The sequence below is a fragment of the Danio aesculapii genome, chromosome 2 (genome assembly GCF_903798145.1).
Source record: "Danio aesculapii chromosome 2, fDanAes4.1, whole genome shotgun sequence".
In the NCBI taxonomy this organism is placed as follows: Eukaryota; Metazoa; Chordata; class Actinopteri; order Cypriniformes; family Danionidae; genus Danio; species Danio aesculapii.
The window spans coordinates 10456784-10470323 of NC_079436.1; the positions used below are offsets into that span (position 1 = coordinate 10456784).

The 13540-nt window shown below is 34.6% G+C and overlaps 2 protein-coding genes and 1 long non-coding RNA gene across 5 annotated transcripts in view; 1 reads left to right on the forward strand and 2 right to left on the reverse strand.

The window, feature by feature from the left end:
• On the reverse strand, window positions 1-12900 carry uck2b (uridine-cytidine kinase 2b). Its single transcript, XM_056472498.1, has 7 exons — window positions 12756-12900; window positions 6619-6778; window positions 3231-3327; window positions 3011-3153; window positions 1845-1942; window positions 1684-1732; window positions 1-1079 (listed from the first exon to the last, which is right to left on the reverse strand). Exons 1-7 carry the CDS (start codon window positions 12858-12860, stop codon window positions 946-948), a joined length of 786 nt encoding a protein of 261 aa, XP_056328473.1. The 5' UTR covers window positions 12861-12900; the 3' UTR covers window positions 1-945.
• Window positions 8805-10836, reverse strand: LOC130240856 (uncharacterized). 3 transcript variants are annotated; one of them, XR_008838802.1, is made up of 7 exons: window positions 10725-10836; window positions 10428-10557; window positions 9971-10029; window positions 9818-9877; window positions 9502-9590; window positions 9360-9424; window positions 8805-8923 (listed from the first exon to the last, which is right to left on the reverse strand). It is a non-coding gene; the product is annotated as an uncharacterized LOC130240856 (long non-coding RNA). The 3 variants fall into 3 exon arrangements; XR_008838801.1 differs by having other exon boundaries at window positions 9502-9612; window positions 10725-10835; XR_008838803.1 differs by lacking the exon at window positions 9971-10029 and having other exon boundaries at window positions 9502-9612; window positions 10725-10833.
• aldh9a1b (aldehyde dehydrogenase 9 family, member A1b) overlaps window positions 11768-13540 on the forward strand; it is a 23564-nt gene continuing 21791 nt past the window's right edge. The window contains exon 1 of the mRNA XM_056472469.1: window positions 11768-11866. Coding sequence (XP_056328444.1) covers window positions 11799-11866 — 68 coding nt within the window. The 5' untranslated portion in view covers window positions 11768-11798. The remainder of the gene's footprint in view (window positions 11867-13540) is intronic.

The following is a 13540-nucleotide window of genomic DNA, read 5'->3' on the forward strand; positions in this document are numbered from 1 at the left end:
TTTATAGTTTTTATGAATTTATTTTATTTCACCACTACGCAATGGATCATACGTTAAGAAAACCATCCGAGGGAGAATTTTACATAAAAATACCCGCCAGAGTCGTCAGGGGGCAAAAGTAAACAGGCTTTTTAGAGTAGTGCCCTGGGTTACTGAACGGAGTTCATTTCAAGTACTTGACTTGAAGTTAATGATAAATGCTGTTGAGGTATTTTGTGTTTTAAAATAAGCAACATATTTGACCATAATCCCTGATTTCAGAATAATTGTGGTTTATACTATCTGGCTAAAACTATACGTCACTATTGTGATAGTGTGGTCAAAAAACCCTGTAAATATAGTACACAAAATGATGTCACGTCATACGTACAAAACACTACAATTGTAATAACAAATAAATGAGATTTCACTAGAAATCTACTCCCAAAAAAAAAGTAAAATACGTGACAATATAAAAATGTGGTGTACCATATTGTCATCTTGAAATTACATGATTCACTCTCTCTTACACTCACACACACACTCAAAACAGGCCTCAAATATGAGGTAACTAGGGTTTATATCTACTTTGTGGATGAAATAATCCACCCGACCTGAGCTCTGACTTCAAGTAAGTGTGCTGACAGCACTGTGATCACCTTTACTCTGCATCCAGTCAGACTTTCCACAATTCATTTATTTTCGGAGTAGATGAGAAAGCTGACAGCGCAGGTCGAATCAATCAATCAAAACCTTCCAATAAACATACAGCACCATCAAAACCCTCGGGAAAAAACTGTAAAAGCAAACAATCATCCACAACAACATTTCAAATGCAAAATAATGCTAACAATAACAAAGGCAAGTCAGCTCCAGCATCCCCTCATTCTCACAGGATAAACGGGATGCTCTGCTGGTATTATTGAGTTCTGCCCTCTCCTCAATGGAGGGAAGGCTGCAGTGGTATCAGTGAGGTCTGCTGGACTCGGATGTCCGTCTTTGTCTGGGCGTCCCGTGGCCGTTCTGGAAACCGTTCTGCCGTTTGGTGAAACCTCCGTTCAGGATGTCCTGAATATGCTGCACGATCAGATTAATAGCCACTAGAGGGAAGAGAAAGGAAGTAAACGTACGTCTGATGTTGAATCGTCTTCATAATGGTTGTTTAATGCCATATTCTCATAATATTTCTCAGTCCTTAATGTTATTTACATATCATATTTATTGCCAATGTCAGTAACAAAGGCGATTTTCATTTAAAAATAAAACAGAAACAAATAAACAAGATAAATTAGATAGTTTTAAATAAATGTAACTTTTCTTAGTAAAACCTTGCTTAAAATCTCTTTGATTTTACCTCATTAAACAATGCATTAATTATAAATAAAAGAAAAGCAGGTTATTAAAGAGGAATCGTCAAATAAAACTGATTTATTTTATTAACATTATTATTTATAATATATTTACTCGTTTTGTACTACACTTTTTGGATTCTCATATTTAATTGTTTAGTATATTCAGTCTAAAAAGCCCTTTGTACGTCTGTAATGAAATGAAAATAAATAAATAAATAAATATATATATATATATATATATATATATATATATATATATATATATATATATATATATATATATATATATATATATATATATATAAGGTTTTCATAGTGTGTATATCAAATGAAAAGGTAAACATTAATTTACCAAGATTGTCTGCGCCTCGTGGGATGATGACATCTGCATACTTTTTAGTCTGCAATAATAAATGTGAAATATAAATTTAGGGTTATTATAATTGGAAAATACTCATGGCTTAAATGACTCAGGTTTAATTTAGAAATATATGTATATCGGTGTTTACTCACAGGAAGGCAGAACTCCTCGAAGGCTGGCTTCACAAAGGTGATGTACTGGTTCAGAACCTGCTCCAACTCTCGCCCTCTCTCACTGATGTCCCGTAACACTGACAGAAGAAAATACACATCATTAGTCCATAGTGTTAGTATGTTCATTTTACCTAGAAATTATAGCTAGAATTTCAGACCAAATATGTTTGATAAATGGTACAATTATTTATAATATTTATGTTTTACAGCAAATTATTGATTGTAAATGATTTTTAAAGAGGGTGCTATGAGCTAGTTTTTATCTTTAGGGGGCGCTCTGGGCTAGTTTTTAACAGCAGACAGCGCTATGAGACACTTTTTTAACAGCAGAGGGCGCTTTCAGCTAGTTTTTAACAGCAGAGGGCACTATGGGCTAAGTTTTTAAACAGCAGAAGGCGCTATGGGCTAGTTTTTAAACAGCAGACAGTGCTATGGGACACTTTTTTAACAGCAGAGGGCGTTTTTAGCTAGTTTTTAACAGCAGAGGGCACTATGGGCTAGTTTTTAAACAGCAGACAGTGCTATGGGACACTTTTTAACAGCAGATGGTGCTATTGGCTAGTTTATAACAGCAGAGGGCACAATCCGCTAGTTTTTAACAACAGACAGCGCTCTAGGCTAGTTTTTAACAGCAAAAGGCACTATGGTCTAGTTTTTAACATTAGAGGGCGCTTTAGGCTAGTTTATAACAGCAGACGGTGCTCTAGGCTAGTTTTTAATAATAATCTATGCTAGTTTTTAACAGCAGATGGCACACTAGGTTAGTTTATAATGGCTCTCTAGACTAGTTTATAACTTTTGAAAAAACATGTTGGTCTGCTTTTATGTCTCCAGATTAGTGTTGACAGAGCTCACTAGACTCTCTTGTAATTTGCTTAAACATTTTCAAACTTATTAATCACTTTAGAATCAAGTGATGTATGTAAGGAATTGGATGCAAGCAGAGTATGGCTGTTTGTAAAGTATACAGTGCCATCTGCTGTTAAAAACTAACCTCAAAATCCATTCAAGAGAGAACAGCGATACATTTTGAACATTTCAGAATCAATATCAAATGTTTTTTTGCCAAAAGCTAAATATGCTCTACTAAAACAAAGACAAAAAGCTAATTTTCCCATGATTTAATCAATTAAAATGTCAAGTACCTCTCCGTGAGAGGCGCGTGTCCGGGTCTGTGTCCACAAACAGCTTCATCTTAAACAGATCCCGAATCTCCTGCGAGTAGAACATGAGAATCCCCTCAAACAGAACCACATCTGCTGGATACAACGTCACAAACTCATCCTTCCTGTAAGAGAACAAATAATTCAGGGGACCAAACGCCCAAAACAAACACCTGAACAGAACCGGGAGAGCAGCACTGACCTGGAATGGGTAACAAAGTCATACACTGGGATGTGCACGGTTTTCCCCTGAATGATGTCACGCAGAGTCTGCATGATCAGCTCACCGTCGAAAGCATCTATGGATTAAGGAAACATTGGGTGGATTATTTTCTATTCAATCGCTGTGTGTAGATCTAAAGAGGAGTTTTAGATGCGCAAAACTGAAATATCACATAAAACATTTGTGAATAAAGCACCGTTTTCAAGAAAATAAAATTGTTAGAAACTGAAGCTAAATATCAGAAAGAAAAATGGAACTTGCAGTGGAGGGAGAAGCCACTGTGGGTCTATTCTTATATAATAAATTACTTGCACTTCAGAAGGCGAAAACGAATGAACGCACGGTGGCTTTTAGAGGAGTGAGACTCTCTGGGAGTGCAGACACTAAGGATTATAATGTAGTAGTCGCTTAAAATCATATTATAAGTCTGTGTGCAGAAAACTAAACCTAAACTGCCTGACAAAAAACAGCATTAGCTGTCAAACTCATTTAATTTTTTTTTTTTTTTGATGTGATGCAATAGGAAGACAAATTTTGGTTGCTTAAAAAGCTTGCTGTGAACAGTTCTTAAAATAATAATTTTTTTCTTAGTTTGACCAACTCTTTAATAATCTAAACAAACAGTTCTTTATGGAACCACCTCTTTATTGATGAACCTATTATGCCTATTATTTGCAAGATGCAAAATAAATCTCTGATGTCCAAAATACCACACAAATAATGTTTTATAATGCTTTGACACTGCTCCTTTTAGGCTGTGATTCAAATTGTGCCGTTTTGGTTACTGTCACTTTAAATTCAAATGACATTGTGCTCCCAGCCCTCTTTTCGAAATTATCTTCATTAGGTACCAGTGGTGGAAAGAGTACTATAAAAATCATACTTAAGTAAGAGTACCATTACTTGCTTAAAAATGTCGTGCAAGTAGAGTAAAAGTATCTGTTGTAAATATTTCACAAAGTATGAGTAAAAAGAAGCCCTTTTAAAAGAACTCAAGAGTAGTGAGTAGTAGGGATGGGTGTCGTTAAGGTTTTAACTGTATTACTATTATCGATACCACTTATCCGTTTAGTACTTTAACGGTTCTCTTATTGGTAATTCTAAAGCCAGTTTCATTTTCGATGTGTAGTTCACGCAAAAAGTTACTTTTAAAGGGGACCTATTATGCAAAAATCTATTTTAGAAGGGTAATGGTAAAAATGAAATAATTTTTTTCTAAATCACACTTGATAAAAAAAGTATAAGCAGAAACGCAAGCAATCTGGCTGAGTGAAAGTATCTTTCAAAAGTGCATTAACTGCAATCAAAAGTAACGAAAGGTTTTTGACTGCCTAGCTTCTAACGGTAACGTTACATCATCCACATCGTTATGTCAGCAGTCAATCCCCTAAATTAATCTAATATTAATAGTTTAATAAACACACATATTCGTTTTCTTTTTTTCTTTTTTGCAGTGGTCTAAATAAATCTTAAACATTAAAAGAATGCTTTTACATCAGCTGTATTTACAAATATAGCCTTTGAATAGCCTAATAATAAACTATTAAGAAATTATTTAAAAAAAACTGCTTATTTTTACACTGCAAAATGCTCCAAAACTATATTAAAAACACAGTTAACTTCCAAAGCACCGTTAACTCATTTATGTGAGCGCATTAATGAAAAATCATAAACATTATCTCATTTAACTGCATTTTGCAAGGATATTTTCAACTGCAGGGAGCACAATAAATCAAGAAAGATCCTGACTTCTGCCAGAAAAGGCAAACATGTTGATTTTTATCCAGAAGAATGTTTAAAACGGAGTCAGTTTCCTTCAAACCATTGTACAGTCTTTTACAGGAAAAAATATTTATTTGTTTTACAATTATTGATTTAGTTTTATTTTATATTAAAAATGTAATAATAAAATTAAGTGTTTAATTTGTTTTTTTTTCTTTCATAAAACACACTACAAAAAGTACAGATAAAAGAACTGTTAAAGTACCGAATCAATAAGTGGTATCGATAAAAATAGTAATACTGTTAAAACCTTAACGATACCCATCCCTACTCATCTCCCATTCTCTCTAAGAGTAGCGCCATGGCGTATTTACATGGTGGAATTTGTAAGTGGAAAAACTGAATGCTTCACCATCAAGAAAACAGTTAAACAGACCATCTGCAGCAAAAGGATGAAGAATGAGCCTCCTCCATTCAGCCTCTCTCTCTTTCCTTTCCTTTTACTCTTAACTTTCGTGCAAGAAGGAAACGTTTTTGTACACACTCCACTGAAGACATCCATCAGCCTACACATTTGATTTTGTTTGTTAAGTGTGTTTATAAAACTATTTCAAAATTTAGTTCTAATTTCCAGCAAACTAATAAATGAACCACAATAATGAAGTGTGGTCAAGTTATAATCCAAACACGTCTTATTCTTATGGTGATGCAGACGTCTACAAAACTCAACAGGTGGACAAATCTAAACTTGTTTTTATTAAAACAAATATAAATATGCAGATAATAAATAATACTGCTAATAATAATAACATTATACAAATGCAAATAGTCATAAATAAACTGAAAAAGGCCCCACCGAGATGAAGGCATGGAGGCAGAGATTTTGATATAAAATAATAATTGTTGTGACATTTTAATCCTTTATTTTATTCATTCATTCATTTTCTTTTCGGCTTAGTCCCTTTATTAATCCGGGGTCGCCACAGCGGAATGAACTGCCAACTAACCCATCATATGTTTTACGCAGCTGATGCCCTTCCAGCTGCAACCCATCACTGGGAAACATCCACACACAGTTATTCACACACATACACTACGATCAATTTTGGCTTACCCAATTCACCTGTACAATGTCTTTGGACTGTGGGGGAAACCGGAGCACCTGGAACCAGAAAACCGGAAACCCACGCGAACACAGGGAGAACATGCAAACTCCACATTTGTGTAATGCTGTACATCCTGTGTGTATTAGGCAATGTTTAAGCGTTTGGACTCGCATAGGCTCATAACTAACGCACTCTGCTGGACTTTAGACCTGCTTTTAGTTGGTCAATGGTCTATTTTAGTTCCTCAAAATAGAAACTAACAATGCGCCTTAACACACCTCCTCCTCAGACCAGCACACACACACACACACACACACACACACACACACACACACACACACACACGAGTCCATAGATTGGCTCAAATGGATTTGCTATTTAAAGAACGTGGCACAAAACATGAAAATTAGGGTTGCGCTGGTCTGAAAAAAGCAACAAATCGTGCCAAACACATCTTGTGTCTTATTGCAGCGGGTGTATGATAGGGCCCCAAATTTTATGAAATAACATGTTCTGCAGATGACATATTGATGTAGTACCTGGATGATCAAAGTTGAACTGGCCCTTGACTGCTTTGGCCTTCTGTTCAGGCGTGAGCTCCCTGTAAAAGCTGTCCTGACTGAGAATCACCACCTGACGCTGATGCCGGTCAATCTTGTTCTGGCCCAGCAGCTCCATGATCTTCTCACATACTGAAGACTGAGAAGACAAAACACAACATGACTTGCTGCTGAACTCTTCAAGCTGCCCAGATCAAATGTAAACAACGGAAACTGGAGCATTACAGTATGAAGCCTTCTGTATCACATTTGACATGCAAGTTACAAAGACCGCTAAGTGAATCACATGATCAAAACCTTGCTGTATATGGAATGCAGTATTTCCAGACAAACACTTGCTAGACAAACAATTTTGGTTTATTTAAATGAAATACATTGTTTTGTTTTTATCAAAAAGTAACGTTTAAAAGGAACATTTATTTGTACATCACATGAAAAATAATTAATTGTAACATTTTTATAGTAATATCATATTCTATAGTAATTTTTAGAGCTGAAGAATGATTTACAGTTATAGGCATGTAATGGGTTCCAAGTAGGTCACGGTTTGTCATGAAATTTTAATAAAAAAATTAAATAAAGTATTATTAAATAATTATTAATAAAAAAAATGTATATACCATGCATGTAATATATACCATTATATGTTATACCATTTAGGGCTGCACGATATTGGAAAAATCTGATGATTCGATATTTCGTTTCACTGCGGTATATATTGAAATATGAATATAATTTCAGCAGATGATTTGAACAGCTCTATTTGGGAAGATTTCATTCATTTAGATCGACTGGGATGCTCAAGTCCTTTTCTATACAGGGCATCTGCAAAAATTTAAATAAATTACAATCAAAAATAAATGAACAAACAGTGCTTTATGGTTTTCTGGGGAGTCTAAACAGTATTCAAGTACATAAATATTAACAATACACACACATACAGTTGAAGTCAGCATTATTAGCCCCCCTTTGGCTTCTTTTTAAAATATTTGTCAAATTATGTTTAACGGAGCAAGGAAATTTTCACAGTATGTCTGATAATATTTTTTTTATCTGGAGAAAGTTTTATTTGTTTTATTTCGGCTAGAATAAAAGCAGTTTTTCATTTTTTAAAACCCAATTTGAGGTCAAAATTATTAGCCCTTTTAAGCTATATTTTTTTTTAACAATAGTCTACAGAACAAACCATCGATATACAATAACTTGCCCTATAATAATAATAATTACCCTAACCTGTCTAGTTAACCTAATTAACCTAGTTAAGCCTTTAAATGTCACTTTAACTGTATAGAAGTGTCTTGAAAAATATCGTCAAATATTATTTACTGTCATCATGACAAAGATAAAATAAATCAGTTATTAGAAACAAACAGGGGGGCTAATAATTCTGACTTCAACTGTGTGAGTATGTATGTATGTATGTATGTATGTATGTGTGTATGTGTGTGTATATATATATATATATATATATATATATATATATATATATATATATATATATATATATATATATATATATATATATATATATATACACACACACACATATACACACACACACACACTTTACATGGTCAAAGAGACGCACATTTAAAGCAAGAATTCAAATCTTGTCATTCCAAACCTTTATGACCATTTTTGATTGTTCGTTTCATACAATGCCCAGCAAACATTTGGACGTCCGATTACCGTTGAAAAGACGTCGCTCCGCCACGTTGCGTCCTGGTTGAAAAGTAGTGCCAAAATGAAAATCCAACCGACGTCTTTTACGTCTTCTGGCCGTGAATCGCACGTCTTTTCTACACGGTCCCTGCACGTCGAAATATGTCATGTTCTGGACGTTTTCTGGTTGTTTTTAAAACGAGTTATTTCTTTATAATAAGTGTTTTAATAGCCTAATTATACATATAAAACAATGTAACTTATTATTTAAAGCTGTGAAATGCAATCAGGTTCAATTTCAGACCAGTTATACCTGAACGTCTTTATAGCATTGTAATCACGTGTAAATCATAATTAATACATTATGTAAGGCTGCAATAGTGTTACGATTAAGCAAATTATTTATTGTGCATATAGTAACAGATGTACATCACTGTTAAACAGGCACATCTAATAAGAATAAACAAAGCAACAACACAGAAATATGGACAACACAAGTGAAATGTTATTTTAGAGTCTTTATTTCTAATATTCTTCAGCTCTTCCTGGAAGGTGCTTGCTGTGTTCCTCCATTGCGGCATCTTTTTCTGTGTCTGTAGCATCTGGACTCACTACACAGCATCTGAGGGAGGAGAATATGATTTTGTATTATCCTACAACTAAAAACGTACAATATATCAAGAATTACTGTCATGTTTTGTGAATGAACAGCAATGCGCCGAGCAGTATCTAATGTCAATACATACACATTCCCTACTACTCATCATTTTACAACTGCCCATATCCACAGTTTTGTGGCAAGCAAAGACTGTCATTCATGGCTTACACTAAAATTATAATTTAATATTTTTAGTCTGCTTGACAGCTTGAGTCTGTATAAACATTTTAAAACATCTGAACATTAGGCATGTCTATAAGGAGACGTACAATTATGAATAACAGATGAAATCTATAGTTTAAATAATATAACATACGGGGTTAATTGTTGGGGTAGTAAAACATATTTTCCTGAAATATTGTGCATAAATAAACACAAACAATGCAAGATAAATATGTACCTGTTTATCAATCTTTTAAATCAGGCTCGGACAGAACATCCACCAACTCCGGACAGTTGCTGAACCTAAATGTGACACCAAAATCACAGTCAGAGCGATCCAGACAGACAGAGACACACATTCTTTCACATTTCAAACTTACACAGATGCAGTTCTTCTCTTCAGCTTTGATGAACACTTCACAGGATCTCGCTCTCAGAATCCAGTCTCTTAACAGAACATGTAGACCTGCTGGAGTCCACAATGACAATTACTGTAACAGAGCAATAGCTAACATCAGGCTTATGATGACGTTAACGTTTCTAGTTGCAATTATTTACTAAAGCGTTTATCAGGATACGCAGTAATAAGATCACAATACTCACCACAGGTATAAAAACTAGCTCTAGGTTTGCAAATGTGAACTCATACACATTATACACCTAAATACACTTTTAAGCATTCAACAAGTTTCTCACCTACTTTGAAGTGTCCTCAGGGAGTGGGATGACAAAAGATCATTTGCACTGGAGACAATTCTACAGACAAACAAAGCAACAGTGAGAAAGGTAATAATGAAATTATTTAATGAACAGCAAATAAATAAATGCAAAGCCTTATATGATTCTTACAGTTGGCCTGGAGAAAGAGTATTGAATTCTGTCTGACAGATGACTGACTGTTATTCACCCTGCAAGACAAATTTGAACCTTAATGCAGTTTAATTAATTACAGTACAAAAACTATTTTACAGGAGCAGTTAAAAGAAAAGTGGTTAGACTTTACCTGTTAAATCTCCACATGAGCTAATAACACCTACATGCATACATTTACCATTTTATGTTAGTGTAAAATATTAAGTAAATAACTTTTTTTATATACATGCTCATAAGTTTTGCTCTTATTGTTAATGACAGCCTATTAATGTAGGCTAAACTAAATCATTAATACTGGTATGGTAATAAATGCTGGCGACATATCTACAATAGAATGATACTATATAGCTTTTTGTTAGCTTTTCTAACAAATTCGTGCATTATTATCATTATTAAATTGTTTTATTTATACACCATTCCACTCCAAACTCACCTGAAATTGTCATTTTCAGCTCTGACTGAACACACAGCAGGTGGATGATGGGCAGAGATGCTGGAAAACATAGTGACCAGCTGTCTTCGAGGACCAGTGTAGGGAACCCCTGATTAACTGCGCCAGATTCCTGTAATAACATGACATATTGCTCAAACGCGACTTACTTTTAGCATAACGGCTAATTTTAGCCTAATCAAAGCAACTCAATATCGCTACTGGCAATGTGCATCATTTATTTCAGTTCCTTCGTGTAAAACTCAATAATGTTATTAAACGAATACAAACTGTACTTACACGGTAGGAGTCTTGTGATCATTGTCCAACTTTTCGCCGCGTCCTCATGTTCTCGTGGTGCTGGACAAAACCGGAAGAAAATGAAATTTGAAAACAGCGCCCTAGAATCCCGCGGGATTATGTTAGTCATATCGCGAGATTTGTTAGCGTTAGGTGCAAAAAAAGTTATATAGTAAAAATAGTTACTTTACTATCCTTTCACAGCACAGGACACTTTATGAATGTAATTGGTCAGTTGACAAGATGTAAATAAAAGTGATTTCTGTATTTCATAAAGATAAATCTGTTTTGAATGAGTTTAGATGCCTGAAATATGTCCAAGTACCCACTTGGGACACACATATATTAAGTGTATAGTATACCTAGATGTAAGTGCAATACTTTTTAATATTTCATAATTTCAGCAAGGGTATATGATGGACTATAAATGCACGTGTAAAGGACGTCATTTGTGGACTTAATCAGGACATGGTATATATTAAACTACATGTACATAAAATCGTAAATACACGCAACCCCAATATAAATAGACATGTTTAAATGTATACAAGCATATATTAATGCATTTTAGGACATGTTGTGCATTGGTGCCGTGCGGTCGCGACGAATTTTGGCTGTGGAAAGCACGTCGCTTTCAGACCATCAGTACACAATTGATGGCGTCGCGGAGCGACATCTTTTGGCCGGGGAAAGCACGTCGTCGTCCGACCAATGTTTGCTGGGTGGTAGCCAATAGCCACTCAAAACATGTTTTTTTTTTATAAAGACTTGCCTAATCATAAACACATTAAGGAGTCTTATGTGTTTAGATTTGTAAATGTAAAACATGATGCAGGGAGAATAGAGGGAGAATTCTGAATTTATTATTTATAGCGCTTTGTCTTAATTTCATTTTTTTTAAATTTCAACATGAATATGAATAAATGATTATGTATTTTACAATTTGTTGTAAATGCCATTTAAATGTACTATAGGTAAAGGTCTCTTCTCATTAGTGTGTGTAGACATGTGCTGGTGTGTTGGATCAGCATGGGGAGCTCAGATCTGCCATGTAAGGACATTCGGCAGGACAGCATGGCCTCATCCACCGGCCAACCGAGCACTTCAAATCTGGCTCGCTTATTTGTTTGGATGACAACCAGGTAAAAAATTATGATAATAATAATAATAATAATAATAATAATAGTAATAAATAATTCCCTCAAACGGGTGAACAACAGAGTTTGAGGTACATTTGCACGACCCACATTTTAAATAAAACGGTTTAGTCTTCAAAATGCGTTTAAAAAATTTCACATTCTCACATTGTAATGGTTTTTACCGTGGGAGTTAAACTTCAGTCAGATGAAGAAGGTCAGCGGAAGATTAATGAACGCTTGTTGCTAAAACTGGGTCATTGTGCCAATGTAAACATCCTCCGCTATTATGACGTCACGTTCCCGCAACTTTCGCTCGCCTACATGGAGGAAGTGGCACATTTTTAGATTAAACATCAACTATAGACTGTTTATAAAGCAGAATGTTGCGCTAAAAACCCATAACAAACGTCCACTTTATACATTCGAGGTCGCTCAGAAAAAGAATAACATAACGCGACGCTCGACTATTCAAACGCTGCGCCACGTGGAGCTAAAAATGACGTTATCGAGATTTATTAACGACGATAAACACAAAATGTGGACATATTTGTAATTTACATAGTAACTAATGTGTTGTAGTTTGAGTTTAACGTATGTCATGAATTCTTTAAGCGGGTAAGAAAATAAGCTAACCGCTTTCAGTAATGAATGACAAAGGCTCGTCGAATTATAAAATTCTTGTCAGATTATGTGTTTAGATTTGTATCTGTAAAACATAAAGCCGTGAGAATAGATTAAAAAAAATCCGAATATACTATTTTAGACCGTTTTCTTCATTATTTCATTTGAAGTTGACTAAAAAAAGCCACTCGGTCGTTGGATGCTTCGCCGGGGTCATTGACACCCCTATACGGTAATAACGGTTAGCGATAAACAGTCGTAAAGCTCAAACCTTCCCACTGGCGGTGCCTCCGGACACACCGATGAGGAAAGGCTGTCGGACGGCATGGCCGTTTTCCGCTCTGTCCTTAAGATGTGTTTCACTGTCGCCAGCCATGCTTGCAGTGTGGAATCTCTAGTGTGTGTGTCGCTATTCTAATAATACACACACACACACCGCTCCTCCTCCTGTGCCCCACTCTGTTCGTCTCCAAAAGAAAATAAAGCACATTTCATCTATCTATCTATCTATCTATCTATCTATCTATCTATCTATCTATCTATCTATCTATCTATCTATCTATCTATCTATCTATCTATCTATCTGTCTGTCTGTCTGTCTGTCTGTCTGTCTGTCTGTCTGTCTGTCTGTCTGTCTGTTGTTCAATTTAATTTAGTCAAACATCACCAGGGCAAAGCCAGTGTACATTAGACTATAGATATCATATTTATTTGACGTCATATTAAAATTGTGTAAAAGTATGGCATAATAGTCAAATTATATTGATCAGTTATCATTATTATTGTTGTTAACCTATTTTTACAACATATTGTTTTTTTTTAAAAACATTTACATATGGTTAAATATTTAAAGACGATATGTTTTTAAATGATTGTTCATTATAGTTATATTATTATTATAATTATTATTATTTTCATGCAATATCATACAATATTTATAAATAAAGACAAAAAACTTAACTAAAAATTATCCTTGAATTTTGATAAAGTATGTATCAGTATCTTAATATCAATATCTTGAAAATAAAAAGAATTTTATTTGAAAATGCACTTGTA